We start from the raw sequence: 15491 nt of genomic DNA, 5'->3' as shown, positions 1-15491 counted from the left end.
AAAGTTATTGATCGGCACGCGTGGTTGAACCTCCAGAAACTGAGTTGATAAATAACAGAAAATATTTGTTGACACACCACGCTCTGTGTAGAAGGTAACAAGTGTGGTTGGGTCTTCGTCAATGGCTGTTTTAATGATTTGGGACATTGCTGGGAATGAAGTGACTGCTACCAAATACTGAGTACTAACAAATAGGCCTAGCATACTGGACATGATGTCAGGGGAGTCAGGCAAACCTTTAGGAATGATCAACCATTTTCAATGATGATATTTAATAAAGCCTTTTCTTTTCTAATTTCAGTCATTTATCAATTAGATATATAGCTTTAATTGGCTATTTAACAAGACTGGTGCAGTTCCACTGAAAATGTGCGTCTTACATTGTCATCACTGTCGTAATTGCGTATTGTCTTATTGCTCCCTGATCTATTTGTAAGTCTCTTTGGATAAATTGATTAACTGTAAATGTCTTTATCTTTCTTGTCCGTTCAAAGACTTTTATTTTGTCAGCGTGTTGGATCCTAGTGGTAATATCATTTCTTATCTTGAAAAGACAGAAATACAGACGGAAACAAAAAGACACATTTTGACAACTTCATACCCCCGTCCATCCATTTACTGGCTGTTTTATTTCATGAAATAAATGAAGGCTTTTATGTTGCATAGAGGCATCAAGCAGATCGCTTTTGGTCGCTGGCTTCCCGCTCGTGTATGAGGGAAGCGCGTGCGGTCGTGGGCAGATAAAAACACACACACAGAGCGTTGAGGGAGCGGAGAGGGTATGTCTGCGTTACCGAAATACTTGAGAACAAAGCCGCACATCAACTCAAATTATAGCGTCTGATTTTGTCCGCCTGATACTTAAATACGAACACGACCCGACGTGCACCGTTTTTATCGCGATACGCGTCCGTTCGTAGCATTAGCGGCGGCGCGGCGTGGCGAAGAACACGTTAGCGTGTTAGCATTTGTGCTGCATATCACACTGTTGTGTGTTTATTGCCTCTACTCGGCGGACTCTAAACTCGTGACCGATGTGTTGTGTTTTCTTTTGTGTGTTTTAACCGAAAATTACACGATGCGGACTATTTTGGGGAGTTTTTGCTGGGTAGCGTCGTGAATTTACCAACACCTGCGGTCTGTGCATTTTTACGCCGTTATCGCGTTGTCTTGCGATCTTAGCCAACGACTAACTTGGTTGTGTCTAAACCTAGCGAACTAACTACATAAACAGCATTTTAACCGGATCCCGCGTTGGGCGTGAGCTCGCGATGCCCTCAGAAGCTATCTAGTTAGGTAACCTATTAGGTTTTGAGACGCACCCCACCGGAGTCTTTGTTCTATTTTAGTGGCCGTCTATTTAATATCATGCGATCTGAAATCAAACTTGATCCTTTTACAAAAGCACTAAAATGATCTTGTAGGCCTTGTGATCTCAAGTCTATTGTCCCGCATAGACTACACGTCTGTGCCGATTTGTTACACTTGATCGTAGTTAGTTGGGATGTTGTTGTGATGTCAGCCATGTTGTATTTCTTTGGAAGAGGCCTTCGGGTGGGCGTGTGTGACTGGGTGAGGGGTAGTGTAAATAGACACCGATCTGGACCTGGCTATATTTAAGTGTTGAGCAGATGATAATATTACATTGGAAGTACAGTGTGGAGTTAAACTAGTGTCAGGTTCGCTGCACCTGTCACTAACTCCCTCTTACACAAACATGTTGAATATTTATTTTATGCTGTTTGCGTGTGCAGTGGTGTAATGGATTCTGTTTCCCTTTCTTCTCCAGACTTTTCTATTTTGTACATACATTATTTTGTATATACTGTTTATGATGACTTCAGTGGTCGCTGATGCTGCCCGGGGCAATCGGGACAGAGCCGTACCACAAACTACACACACCTCACAGCCACAGAAACAGATACGGGTGAGCAAAACACGTCTTGTGCCTTCACGCGCTTCGGTATAATCTAGTTTATTAACCCAAATGTACACAAGAAGCCACGTGGACCTAAACATTATGCTTTTTATTTCTGTAGGCCACAGCGGAACAGATCCAACTCGCGAAGATGATTTATGACAAAAATGATGCAGATTTTGAGGGCAAAGTCCAACAGGTGAGCGAACCAAACATCTATTGTTGTAGCCATTGGTTTGTACTGCATTTAAATTGAAAACTGATTTCAATTTGGAATCTGAATCGAAAGGAATGGGAATCGGATAGGGATGCGCCTATATGTCAATTTTGGCCGATAACTATAAATGACGATTCGTTAACTTTGGAAGCCGATAACCGATATATTGGCTGATGTACAGTATCTAGATAATAATATAACATTTCCTAAGACAAACAAAAGGCAAAAAGTGTTTAGCTGCTTTTATATGGAAACATTCACTGCCGAAAACAAGGTCACCCTTAGTGCTCTTCTTTCCCCCTGAAAATCATGTACAAAGCCTTATTTACACTAGTCAAAGATTCTTTAACCTTAAAACTTCTCTGGTATATTTTTTTATTCAACAAAAAAAATATAGATGTTTTTCCCGAGCAACCCAGAAAAAAATTCAAAATAGCCACAAGTCTAACAGGTCTCAAGACAGAAATCATTCAGACAGCAGTCGGCTTCAAACAATATGCTTTTGTTCCTATAATTTACACATTAATAAATCTACATATTGTACCTATATCAACAATGTTTTGCTAATAGCAGTCAGTTAATGATCAGGACAGAAGGATCTTTAAAGAGCAGCGTGCAGCTGAAGAAGTTTAACCAGAGGAAATTATTTATCGGCTACAATATATCGGCCGATGCGATAACACTAAGATGACCATTTATAAAGTATCGGCCGATACTTGATCATGCATCTCTAGAATCAGATACTTGATTCAAATTTGTATTTCTCTTAATTCCTTTGGGCATGTTTTAAGTACACATGTTATGTGATCATCTGAATGCTGATTTCTCAATAAAAGCCCTTATGGAAATGATCAATTTCTACTATAGTACGCATGGTTTAACTATAGTATTTGCATTAAAGCACAGGAATCACAAATGAACCATAGTTTCATAATAGTCACTAGCATGATGGAATTCATCTATGGTAATACAAATTGCAATAAAGCAGAAAAACATGGTTCTATTTGAAACTTATACAAGCACTAGGGGTCGGAGCGTTCCAGTTGCTTTTAAAGCGCTCTCACAGAACATTGAAGTCACATTCCGATCGTTCTGCGCGGCGCTTGAATTCGTTTCTCAAACGTATCGCTTCCTCACACTTTAATAAAAAGCAAGGTCGGAAGACAGAATCCATGTTTCTGCAGATTCGGAGAATATCTTAACCTGGATTACAGATTTCAACTGGGTGTGAATGTGCTCAAAAGCATGTTGCGTTCTCTTCCCTGACAAGTGTTCCGCACATGCAGCTGACATGAAGGAAAAATCCTAGCCAGTGAAGTGTTTTCTGTGTTAACTTGTATCTTTTGCGACGTCCTGACATCAAACAGCGTGTCAATGTCCGCTTTTTATGTCGGATTTGCGTCGTAATGACTCATTTAAATAGATTAATTTTGCTGAAACAACTCGTATGTCAAACACTGAACTCACGAGACTCCCTGTCTGAACCCATCAAATCAATCACTCCAAACACATCAGAACACAAGCGTGCTTGGACCATTAAACATGTGCGGCTAGTAAGATTTAGTATTTCAAGCTTATTTGGCTTTATTTGTGTCAGATAATTTCATAGCCAATATATAACTTGAATAAAAACTGTATAAAATAATAAAATAATTATTTTAGATTTATTGGGCTCGCAAGTGTTAATGCGCAAATATGATGCGTTCTATAGGCGACAATTTTTAAAGAACGTTTAAATTAAAAGAACGATTCATGAACTGAGGTCATTATGCAAGGTCATCATGGTACTATAAAAACTGATGCGGTTTGATTGAAATGTGAACACAACATGGATCCAAAGCATCAATACGAACTAAAAAGTCCCTGAGAAAGTGTTTTTTTAGATCTGGGCTTGTGCTTGGGACACTTCCTGGTGCTGTATTGACTGCTTTAAACACGTCACAAGGTGTTAACGGCTTGTTAAAAATACCATCATTTGCGCATGTATACATTAAGTGTGTATAAAAAGTGTTGTTTTGGCTGTCCAATATGATCATAAATGTTAACAAAATATACATCACAACACCTGTCCAATCACGTTGCGACTTTATACGTTAGGTTACTTTATACGTTTGGACTTTACGCCTTTGTCAATGGAACAACCAACCAAATATACTGAACCCTGTGTGAATGACTAAATATGTTTATTTTTTGGTTCCTTACAAATTACCAAGATAACCGAACTATGTTAACACAACCTATGTTTATACTAATAGGATTTGAAAATTAGATTTTTTGTTTAACAAAACTTAATCTTCACTTTAAGATCTTGAAAATAATGTTGGTTTTTGTTGGTAAAAATGCCATCTCGGTGTGGATTCAATGCAAAACGGAAAGGAAAAGCGCCATTTTCAAATGCAAACAGCGATCTGCAATGTTACTGCAAAACAGATTCAAATAAACAGCACAGACGTGTTCATGAACGAAAAGAACCAGAATCATTTAATACCCACTGGTTCATAAACCCTCATGTTTTCTATGAATGAGATTTGTGTTTTGTCGAATCTTGTAAAGTTTGTTTGCATTTGTGTCGCAGCTCATGGAGGTTACAGGCAAAACTCAGGACGAGTGTATGGTAGCCCTTCACGACTGCAATGGAGATGTCAACAGGGCTATCAACTTCCTGCTGGAGGAGGTCATTGACAAGGTGCTTGATCCAGTTTTACTTGTTTGTGATTGTCGCAGAATCGTTTCTTTTGTAATTGTATTAATAGTTCCAAGAAAAAACAGGCAGAGGAGCTTTTTCTACTATCCAAACCTGCCAGGTCTTTGAGCAGTTATAGACATTTACCGATTGTTTCAAAACATTGATGTAATGCTTGTGGTCCCTTTTATTGCACAGGACTCATGGGAAACTGTTGGCAAGAAGAAAAATGTTGGAAAAGAAGGGACCCCAGCAGAGAACAGAGAGAAAAGAGGAGAAAGGGAAGGCAGAGGCCGCGGGGGTCCGAACAGACGTGGCCGAGGGTCCAGCCGCAACCACGAAGGTGTGTCCTATTGTGTGTTTATCTGTGTGCGTGTCTGGTCCTGCTTTTATGAGACTGTTTTGATATCCATGAAGATGTTGGCGTGTGCAATAGTTCTTCATACAAGCATCCGCTTTGACTTTGTTTTAAGGGCGGTCAGAAGAGAACGGGTTTGATTCGGCTCTTGGAGAGAGGGGAGGAGACCGAGGCCGCAGAGGAAGAGGGAGAGGTCTGTACATTAACACATACACCGAGACCTTCTTATACACTAGCACACTTACTATCCCAGATATACTGCTACAGTCCGTCTACACCAAAGAACAGTTACTGATAAGAATGATGTCATGGAAGACATGGATTTTGTTTCTTTATTTTAAAGATGGTTCTTAATAGGTCACCCAAAAATAAAACACGCTGTTCCTATATTTCCCAGAGATGAAAAAACACAGACTGTCTGATCTGAGAATTTCTTTTTCTATACAATGGATTTTAGAAAAGGATCTAATATTGGTCCCAATTGACTTGCATTGTATCGAATAATACATTTTTCATAATGATATGCTATCAAGTTCAAATTCCAGCAGAACTAGTCTACTGTAATAATGTCCTGTGAGCTGTTATCTCATAGTGGCCAGGACGGAACCTGTTTCTGTTACTATTTGTGTCCCTGTTAGAGGTCAAGAGTTTGTAGAGCACTACATGTGACGGATGTGTAGGTTACACCAGCTGCAACTAGGGATGCAATGATTATAGATTTTGTTGGTACAATTATAGTCAGAGGAATAATGATGGTTGCACGATTATGGCGATTATTATACATTCATTAATTTCTCCATTTTTACTGGCCCTGCCTAGATTTTTACTAAGTTATTAATAACAAATATTGTCTATTTTTTTGTTTTTATCGCTGTTTTCTTGATAAGGTTATAATACCATAAAGCCTGACTCAGACATTTTTTATATAGTCAAAGATAGTGTATCGGAAAGTAATACAATTTGTGCAAATGATCAAATTATAAAGAATAACGCAAACCATTAAAATGAAATAATGGTTTTTTAAGGAGCTTGTTTCCCCACTGTTATCGTTCATAACAAACCATAATGGATTTATAAATGTGATAAAGAGCCCATTCGCTAAATAACATTGAAACAACACATCTATTTTATTTTTATTAAACAATTAGTTAACATGGTCCAACTTGCATTAGGAGTAGACTTAAAATTTGAGCTTCAGCATAATGTACTCATCCTGTCAGCTCTCCACAACACGATGCTTCTCTGCTGGTGCAACGTTGTTTTCGTTTTCTACAGGTTGCAACAGTTCCCTTCCGTGCAACATAAACACGCGGTGTGACGGAGCCTTTGCGATTAATTAACAGTGACGTTTTTAAGCGCGGTTAGAAGTGAAATTCAGTAATCGCAGCATCCCTAGCTTTTAAAGGGGTTTACATATCACATTTCTACTCTTAGATATACATGGAATTTAGACATTGTGTGCGTTTACAAGCACAAAATTAATGGATATCTTTAAAAAAATCAGCGTATGAAAGAAACCTGTTTTCACGTGTTTGCATGCATCGTGATGAACCGGTTACCCAGAAAACCGCGTTTACATTAAAATTTGAGACTTGCCAGGTTTCTCGCGTGCAGTGCAGTCACCATCAATAGTCTGTTTAGTAATTAAAAGTGGAACAGAAAAACAGTCAGAAGCAGTATCCGCAGAACCAGCATATGCAACAGTAGTTTTCATTTTGACGTTTCATTATCAACTGCATGAATCGAGAGCGGACTTTTAATGCGTTATTTTACTTTTGTTTGGGACTTTTACTATTGCGCTGTCATACAATTCGAAATAACAAAATTGAATTATATGAAATAAAATAATACATCAATTAACATACTTAAATGAAACAAATACGAAAAGCATTTTACTGACAGATTGAAAAATTAAGTTTAATATTAAGTAAATTCACATTTTGATTCACGTGTAAATAATTCTTTACCCAAAGTAACGTTTGGCGCTGGAACCATCTAAATGTCAAAGACTTTAACCCAATGAGTGAAAATTTAAACATGACAAAATATAGTTTACTCAAGAAAGCTAAGCAAACAAAAACACACAAATAATTCTCTAAATATGACACACAAACTGCATATTATCATGGGCAAACGAAATACAGTGGATTGCAGTTGTGACACCCGCAAGTAGGCCTGTCCCGATAGTCAATTTATCGACTTATTGCCCGATATAGAAACTTGACGTCGGTTTTTGATGATGCAGTATATCGCCATTGTGTCTATATGCATTCTTAACAGTTTAATATTTTATCCGATCGCGCTGTGTCTGTTAGTGCTGTGTCAAAACCACAGACACATCACAAGCGCACGCACAGTCAAAAAGACTCTGAGTTATTCAGTGTTATCCTGATGAATAAAGCCAGTTTGGAAAAGTAATCGACTGTTGTCAAAGCCGCAAACCTCCCACTCCGATATGAAAACAAAGGAGCGCTTGAACAAGATGCTCTACTCTTTAAACACGGAGGTAAGAAAACAGCAGCTCGACTGATTAAAACCAAGAGAGAGAGAGAGAGAGGTCTTACAGACAGTTAAGTTAAATATGACATGTCACATGGAATACACTAAAAGACTTTTCAAATCTGAACAGATTTTTTAAAAACTCTGTGCGGCACAAGTTGCGCTGTTTTTAAGTCAGACGTATTTTGCACGCATCTTTTCAAGCCACACAGTTTTAAAGTTTAAAGAGGAGAGGCGTTTTAAATGACAAAAACACTTTGCATTTTGCAAAGTACATAATCGTCTAAATACCCTGATTTGGGGGTTTATTTAGTTCAGAGGTGGGAAGTAACGAAAACCTAAATGATTTCTAGCTGATGCAATCCTAATGACCTGAGTGTTCTTTTGGGTTTATATTCAATGAGCATTATTAAGCGAAATAGACTATCAAGTGAATCAAGTACTCTACTGTTCCATTTCTAATATAACCGCACTGCGTCCTCATGAGTTCAAATGCCTGATTCTGAACTTGCCAAGTCCAATCTAGCAAGTTCACAAGTCCGTTCTTTGCATTCTTTTAATTGAGAAACGGCCCAGGTATGTCGAAGTAATTAAATAAAGTATTAAAAAGGACATTTCCAAATGATTCCTGTAAAGTTAAATCCGCATGTTATAAAGATAGCGTATAGTGTTTTTTTATTCAGTTCTTAAGGGGGCCCCCTAGTGGTACAGAGGCCCTGTGTAGGCTGCGTATAGGGAGGATCGGCTCAGCTTGGAGCGCGAAATCGGGGTTTACTTTTTTTTGCACTTCATGTAACCGTACATATTACTGCTCACTAAAGTATGCTCGTTCATACTGTTCTGTAAAGGAGATCAGCGAATTATAGAATATGCATTCTTAATATCGAAAATATAATGATGCTAGTTATAAGACCTGCTAATATCAATATTTGGCGCTTTGAGGAAAGTTTGTTTGGCTCATTTAAAAAACTTAAACCTTGACGTTCCCAGTGGTTATGAGATCAAAATCTTTAAATGTTTTCACCTCCATCTTAAAAATCTCCTTTGTGCGTATTCAAGCTTGACTGTAAATTACAAAATATGAGAACCAATGGTGTGAAATGTTGGTGAATATAATTTGACTTGATAGATTGATAAATTGAAGTTATTAGTACAAATTGTGTGAGCAAATGACACTATTCTTATTCGTGTTTTTTTTTTTGTGGTGGTGTTGTAGTAGGAGCCGGAGGTCGAGGTAGAGGCCGAGGAGCTGGAATAAGCAGGTTCTCTCAAGGAATAGGGTGAGCTTTAGTCCTTTTCCCCCAAATTCCATCTACTTCCCATTTTGAATAAAGCTGTGAATCTCCACAAATCGATTTTAATACAAATCAGACGGTCACGGTTCGATCCCCGTTGTCTTTGAAATTATAATGTATTGTTAGTAATACACTTGAAACACGTTCTTTCACTCCATATGTGTTACAAGGCGGTGTTTATGTTCCTAGATCATTACAAGCCGTTTGTTTTTCGTTGACTCGTAGGACGTTTAACCCTGTAGACTACAGTGGCGCTGCTGAAGCAGGAGAAGCTGGAACTGAGACTGCAGAAGGAGCAGGTGAGAGCTCTTTATCGATTCTAAATCTGGACACAGTTTCTTCTGCGCTTTTCACATTCTCCGATCTAAAGCCATTCTGAGTGTTGCACAGATCCCAGCGTAGCCCGTTTTTATGTGTAGTATTGATTTCACACCGTCTAGATGGAATACCAGAATGCGTATTGCTGATTTACGTTGCGTATTATATTATACACATCTTCACTCCGGGTATGTTTTTGATGTTAAATGAAACTTTACCTTCAGGAGCCTGGATGGACAATCTGGAAGATTGGGCTGCAGAAGACTGGATTGAAGATGTGAGTAATCTCATGGGTGTTGCGATAAAACTAGAAAATTGTCCAAGTGAAGCTGATGTGTAATGCACACTTCTAATTCTTGCAGCTTTCTGAGACCAAAGTGTTTACTGCCTCTTGTGCTCTTGGGTCCAAGAACCACGTGCAGTCTGGGCAGGGGTGAGTACTTCATGTGGTATTCCGAAACTGTATGACTCCATTCTGCAAAACGATATTATGAGGAACCGTGGGAACCAAACAATATTTGCCCCACTGTTTAGCATTTTTGTATCTGAGAGATCTGAACAAACAATAAAACACTGAAGAAAGTATATGAACATGACCACTTTAAAAAGACTGTAAAGTGAGTTCGGAACCACATACATTAAGAGTAAACCACAGACATGCCGGAGTCAAATTTTTGTCTGTAAGTGCACTAGATACTGGGCAAGCAGTCAAGTATGATTTCTGTCTGTCTTCAGTTTACAACATTAAATCACAGACAACACTATGGGCACATTTGTATCTTTGTACATTAAGAAACGTAATTGCACTTGCTATGTGAATTTCGCTTTACTGAACAACTTTTCTACCACCCCAAATCCACATTTATTTTTTGTGGAAATATCATTTATTTACATGTTGTCTTATCTCTCCAGGATGGAGTTCGGCTCTCTGTTGCCTAAGGAGGCGGAGGGCAACTCTGATCTGGTTGGCTTAGAGCTGTCGTCCCCGGGTACTCTTACTCAGAGCCTGGTGTTCACCAACTCTCAGCAGCACGGCAGCCGAGCGCACACACACAGCTACGCCTCCGCTGCTGCCGGCACTTATGCGCACGCTGCATCGGTGAGAACACGCAACGCATGCACTGACCACCACAGTATCTCAGCCACGTTTTTTTTGGATGTGTGAGCACTTGTGTATGACTTCATGCTAGTTTTTATTTAACATCATGCTTTGCATCTAGTCCATGCTGGGATCCAGACTTCCCCACAATGATGTGCAGAAAGCAGATCCAATCAGCGCACCCCGAGTCGTACCTGTGACAAGTCAGGTCCACGGGGGTCTGAGTAATGGCACTGCATCTGCAGAATCCACCGCTCAGGGTCCTCCAGAACCCACACCTATGAGTTTGAATGAACCAAAGGAGACCCCTGTTACAGTAGCTCAGCGTAAGTACCTACGGCTCACCTCCCTAATGAAGCACTACGGTGGCTGACACAGGACTAAGATGTCATTGTGTTTTCGCTTCTTTGCTGAAAGAGATCACGTATTTACAAAACGCGCTCTGTAGAGCAGTGTATGTAGATAGAACTAGCTCATGCAAAGGTAATAAAACATAACGCTTAGATTATGGTCCTCTGAAGGCATACTTGTGTATAATACATTGCATTTCTGTCAATAGATCCTACACATCGGACCTTTAATTCACACCCTTTTGTTATCTTCTAGTGGACCTGAAGGCCCAACCTGACCCGTCCCCCATTCTCAGTCAACTGACCCAGAATTCAGCACTCCAGTCGGACCTGCCGGCTCAGGCCCGAAACGCCGTCCCACTCCCCCCATACGATGGACCTTCGACATTGCTGAAACCCCTCTCTGAACCTGCTGTCACCATGGCTGAGCCCCCACAGTCCAAAAACATCAGACCACTGAGGCGGAGAGCGCCCCCTACTTCCAAGGTAATGATTGTTGCCCATCATCACTTCTATTGTTTGTGTGTCCATGTATTGCAGAGAGGGTGACTTCCAGCTCTCACTACTACTTCATTACCATAATACAGACTGAATGAAGTGATTGTATGCTTTGGTCGCCAGATCCCCTCTTCTGCAGTGGAGATGCCAGGTTCAACTGATGTATATGGGCTGAACGTACAATTCGGTGCACTGGATTTTGGATCAGAGTCCACAGTGGAGAATCTCAACCAATCTGAAACCAGTTTTCAGGAACCTGCAGCCGCTCCTCAAAACCAGAGCAGCCGGTATTCCAAATCCATTGCCGTCAGGTAGGTTTAGCCACATTGTGACTCTTCCTGTTGTGTTTTTAAGTCGTCTGTTGATGATAAAACCCCCCAAAAATCTTTATGGTTGTAGTGAGTCTCTCAGCGGTTTGCCTCCGGCGTCGATCGAGCCCAGTTACCCATCAGCCTCCATGAGTTTACAAAGCACTACTGCCCCTCCTGTGTTGGCTCCCGCTTCTAGTAGCAGAGCGGAGTCCTCCACCACCACCCCTCTCAGTGTATGTTCAGAAACTCCATTTCTCTTTGACTTTGGCTTTTTGAAGTCTGTGTCACTGACAGTCGATTATCTTTTCACACACAGAATGGATTCGGTGAAATGAGGACGTCCAGCACTCAGGACGTCCCGCAGCCCATGCCCTCAACTCTCCCCAGTGAGAACAGCTTGTTGAGCCTTTCATCATCTTCATCAACCGCAGCGCCTGCCCTCAACCCAGCTCTTAGCAGGTACCAGCCCTTCTCATTTCAATCTATTTCGGTATTCATGAGCCTTCCAAGTGATGTCATCAGTGTTGTTTTTCCTATCAGTCACGTGAGCAGTGGAAATTCTCTCGGATCTTCTGTGCACGCCAGCTCTGCCATGAGCGTAAGTTCTCTCCTTGTGAGCCTTGATTATAATTGGCATGTAAAAAAAAACATGCTAATTGAATGTAAATGTTTCCTGTAGTCGCACATGGGCGGTGACGTGAGCGCGAGCCTGCCCGCGTTCACCAGCTCTGTGTCCAGCAATGCGGTCAGCTCTAACGGAATAGCCAGCGGATCGCAGAACCTCACTATTAACGGCACATCCGCTCCCCCTGCTGGCCGTTCTTTACCGCTGCAGACCACCATCACCAATTCCGGTCAGTGATGTTTGGGTTATTTGAAGAAATGTCTATTTATTTAAACAATTGCATATTTCTTTTCACTCTTTATCTCAACGTTGTTTATATTTTCAGGGAAAGCCCCTCCTAATCTAGCTCAAGGAGTCCCACCACTGTTGGCAAGTCAGTACATCATGGGGCCCGGTGGGCTCCTTCCTGCTTACCCGGTGAGTGTGTGGCTACTCTGCTCTCATATACAGGAAGTGAAATCATCAGCACCTGTCAGACTAAAGATGTTTTAGTGATCTCTCTTCTATGCAATGTTACCTAACTTCTCTATGATCTTTGTATTTTTTTTATCCCTAAAGCCGATCTATGGATATGAAGACCTACAGATGATGCAGTCTCGCCTGCCCATGGTAAAGATTTCATTATTCTGTAACATATCTGTGCAAAACTTTAGCAACTCAGACTAGAGATGTCCTCATACAAATCAAATGTCTATACGTTCTATTGTGTCGCCTTAAGAAAATGTGTAATTGATCTCTTGTTTGCAGGATTATTATGGAATGACCTTCCCTGGTACAGCGCTAGCTGGCAGAGATGGTGGATTAGCAAGCAATCCCTACTCAGGTTAGCAACACTTCAATTTATTACAACCTATTCAAGCATTTTTACTTGAAATCCAAATGCAAAGTCTACTGTCTTGTCTTGCTCAGGTGAGCCCACCAAATTCGGACGCAGCGACTCGAACTCCCCGGCCCCCACCACCAGCCTCTCTTCAGTGCCCCCTTCACAGAACCAGAGCGTTGTTCCTCAAAATCAAGGGCCGCAGAATCCGGGCCAAGCCCAACAGGGTCAGACCCAGGCCTTCCTCAACCCTCCCCTGCCCCCTGGTTACGGCTACACCAGCCTGCCCTACTACCCGGGTATGCCGGGAGTGCCCAGTGCCTTCCAGTACGCTCCCACCGTCTTCATGCCACAGGCATCCACGAAGCAGCACACTATGGGCCCGTCCAGCCAGTACCAGCACCAGCACCAGGCTGGGTACAGCCAACATGCATATGGAGCAGGTACAGATACCTCTTGACCTCTGTGTGTTTCTTGTGTGGAACCCATGACCTTTGCTCTGCGTTTTTGTGGTACTTTTGCACCGCAGTGCATTACGTAATTTTTGGTTGCAATGAAAACCGTATTATGTAAGTACATGCTTGTGGGCTAAACAAAGAAGATTTGCTGACATAATGTGTAATGCTCTGCTAAGGTTTCGATGAGCTGTCCCAGGCTCATGTGACCGGGGACTATGGGAAGGGAGGATATGGAGGCAGCTCTCAGTCCCAGGCCAAAGCCATGACTAACAGCACAGGAAAAGGTCAATCTTACTTGTATTTTTGTGTCATTTCAGTGCTAAGCAATCTTGCATTTAAACCGTGTGAATATATAAATTTATGCTATCGTATTTGTTTTTGTTTTAAGCACCAGGACTGTCTGGATCAGCAAGCTCTGAGCTTTCTGGAACAGTGTACAGCAAGACTCAGGTAAGGGTCCTTCTGTTTCTCCCCAAGCCGACTGTATTTGACATCATTAACTTTATCGGTCTTGTCTGCCTTGTAGACGTTTGACAAGCAGGGTTTCCCTACAGCGGCAGCACCTGCCTTCAGCCTGCCCTCAGCTCTGGGAGGAACCGGGCCGCTAAACCCCACAGGTGCTCCCGGATATGCCCCAGCACCCTTCTTGCACATCTTACCCCATCAGCAGCCCCCTTCACAGCTACTGCACCACCACATGGCTCAGGACACACAGGTACAAGCAAAAAACATATATGTACGTGCAAAATAAAATGTGTTTAAATGATCAAAACTGAGCCGATTTGTATTCATTCATTTCAGGGCCAACGCAGTCAGTCCAGTAGCATGCAGAAGAATCAAGCCAAGTCCAACTACAGCAGCTCTCCCTACTGGGCTAACTGAACATTTCCTTACAGATATACGAAAGCCCAAATCCGTTTCCACACCGTCTCCCGCATACACACACCGTACCAGTTCTCCACCGCTCCTCCAACGTTCTCCTCTGGTTTTTTCCATATTGTTTCTTCTCCGAATTAGGTTTTCATGTAAGATATTTATGTGTAAGTATTTATATATACTGTAAATGTTAAGAAGCCGAACATGAGATATGGTCGCTTAGTTTTATTTTTTTGAAGGACGTTTTGGTTTTTGTTTACTTTTAAAAACTGCTAAGATGTAGCAAAAACTAATAAAAGGAAAAGCATTTTGAGGAAAACTTAGGAGACATTGTGATGAATGCTGGAGCAGTGACAGCGGAGGTATTGTGTGTGGGGGGGGGGGGTTCACCCATTCAAACACTGAGAGAGGTTCACACACGTATAGAGCGTTCTACTCTTGAGCCATTCCCTTTGAGGATTGTACAATGGTTCTGAAATTCAGTTCTGTCACATGACGGAGAGGAGGAAACAGCCCATACATTTTATATTTTACTCTTGTTGCCCTCTGAATAAAGGTTCTGAGCTATTTTTTGCGTCTGTCTTTAATTTGCTTTGCTTGCTGCTGGACATGTCAATATTTGCCAATGTGAAATCAAGTTTAAAAAGTTAAATCGTAAAAAACATTGTCACACACATAACCGTCCATGTTCCCCATAAATGGACGTGTGAAAATTAAAATGTCATTTTTATAACTTTTGGTATATCAAGAGCCATCTCCATTTTGTTTGGTGATGCTTCTGGTTTGTACATTTTATTCACAGAAATCCTACACAAGTTGTTTATTGAAAACTTGTTTAGTGAAATCTAAACGGATGGTTCAATATATTTATAATAAATGTTGCACGCGTGTCAACAGCCCTCATTTTGGTTCGGTCTCTTGGGAAAATCCCTTTCATTTTTCAAAAGCAACTTGAATATGTCATTGAATGAGAGTTTGGCTGACAGGTTCCGAACAATGTATTCAGTTCTTCCCGCTGACAATAACAGTCACGTGACTTGTCACTTATGTTTTCGATGAAAATGTAATATGCTAAAATACTTTCGAGATGCCTTTGTTTCAGCCGTCTTATTTACATTTACTTATTACTACAAAAAGTGACACAGCCAACCTCTTTATAATTTCTT

At 41.0% G+C, this 15491-nt stretch overlaps 1 protein-coding gene across 4 annotated transcripts; it reads left to right on the top strand.

Annotated features, from left to right (window-relative positions):
- Nucleotides 1–526: 526 nt before the first annotated feature.
- Nucleotides 527–14892, top strand: ubap2b (ubiquitin associated protein 2b). Of its 4 annotated transcripts, none has more exons than XM_079468054.1 (26): nucleotides 527–779; nucleotides 1790–1927; nucleotides 2040–2117; nucleotides 4711–4821; nucleotides 5017–5161; nucleotides 5292–5369; nucleotides 8892–8955; nucleotides 9196–9269; nucleotides 9513–9565; nucleotides 9651–9721; nucleotides 10201–10387; nucleotides 10509–10713; nucleotides 10994–11223; nucleotides 11359–11546; nucleotides 11635–11779; nucleotides 11863–12005; nucleotides 12087–12144; nucleotides 12226–12400; nucleotides 12497–12588; nucleotides 12730–12780; nucleotides 12919–12994; nucleotides 13081–13434; nucleotides 13626–13733; nucleotides 13838–13899; nucleotides 13976–14164; nucleotides 14251–14892. In XM_079468054.1, the coding sequence occupies exons 2-26, from the start codon at nucleotides 1832–1834 to the stop codon at nucleotides 14329–14331; spliced, it is 3114 nt and encodes a 1037-aa protein (XP_079324180.1). In that variant the 5' UTR covers nucleotides 527–779; nucleotides 1790–1831; the 3' UTR covers nucleotides 14332–14892. The 4 variants fall into 4 exon arrangements, with proteins under 4 accessions (XP_079324180.1, XP_079324178.1, XP_079324179.1 ...); XM_079468052.1 differs by having other exon boundaries at nucleotides 768–1679; XM_079468053.1 differs by having other exon boundaries at nucleotides 769–1296.
- Nucleotides 14893–15491: the final 599 nt, after the last annotated feature.

The sequence above is a fragment of the Barbatula barbatula genome (genome assembly GCF_947034865.1).
Source record: "Barbatula barbatula genome assembly, chromosome: 11".
NCBI classification, from domain to species: domain Eukaryota; kingdom Metazoa; phylum Chordata; class Actinopteri; order Cypriniformes; family Nemacheilidae; genus Barbatula; species Barbatula barbatula.
The sequence above is the reverse complement of the archived record's forward strand: the minus strand, read 5'-3'. Positions and strand labels throughout refer to the sequence as shown.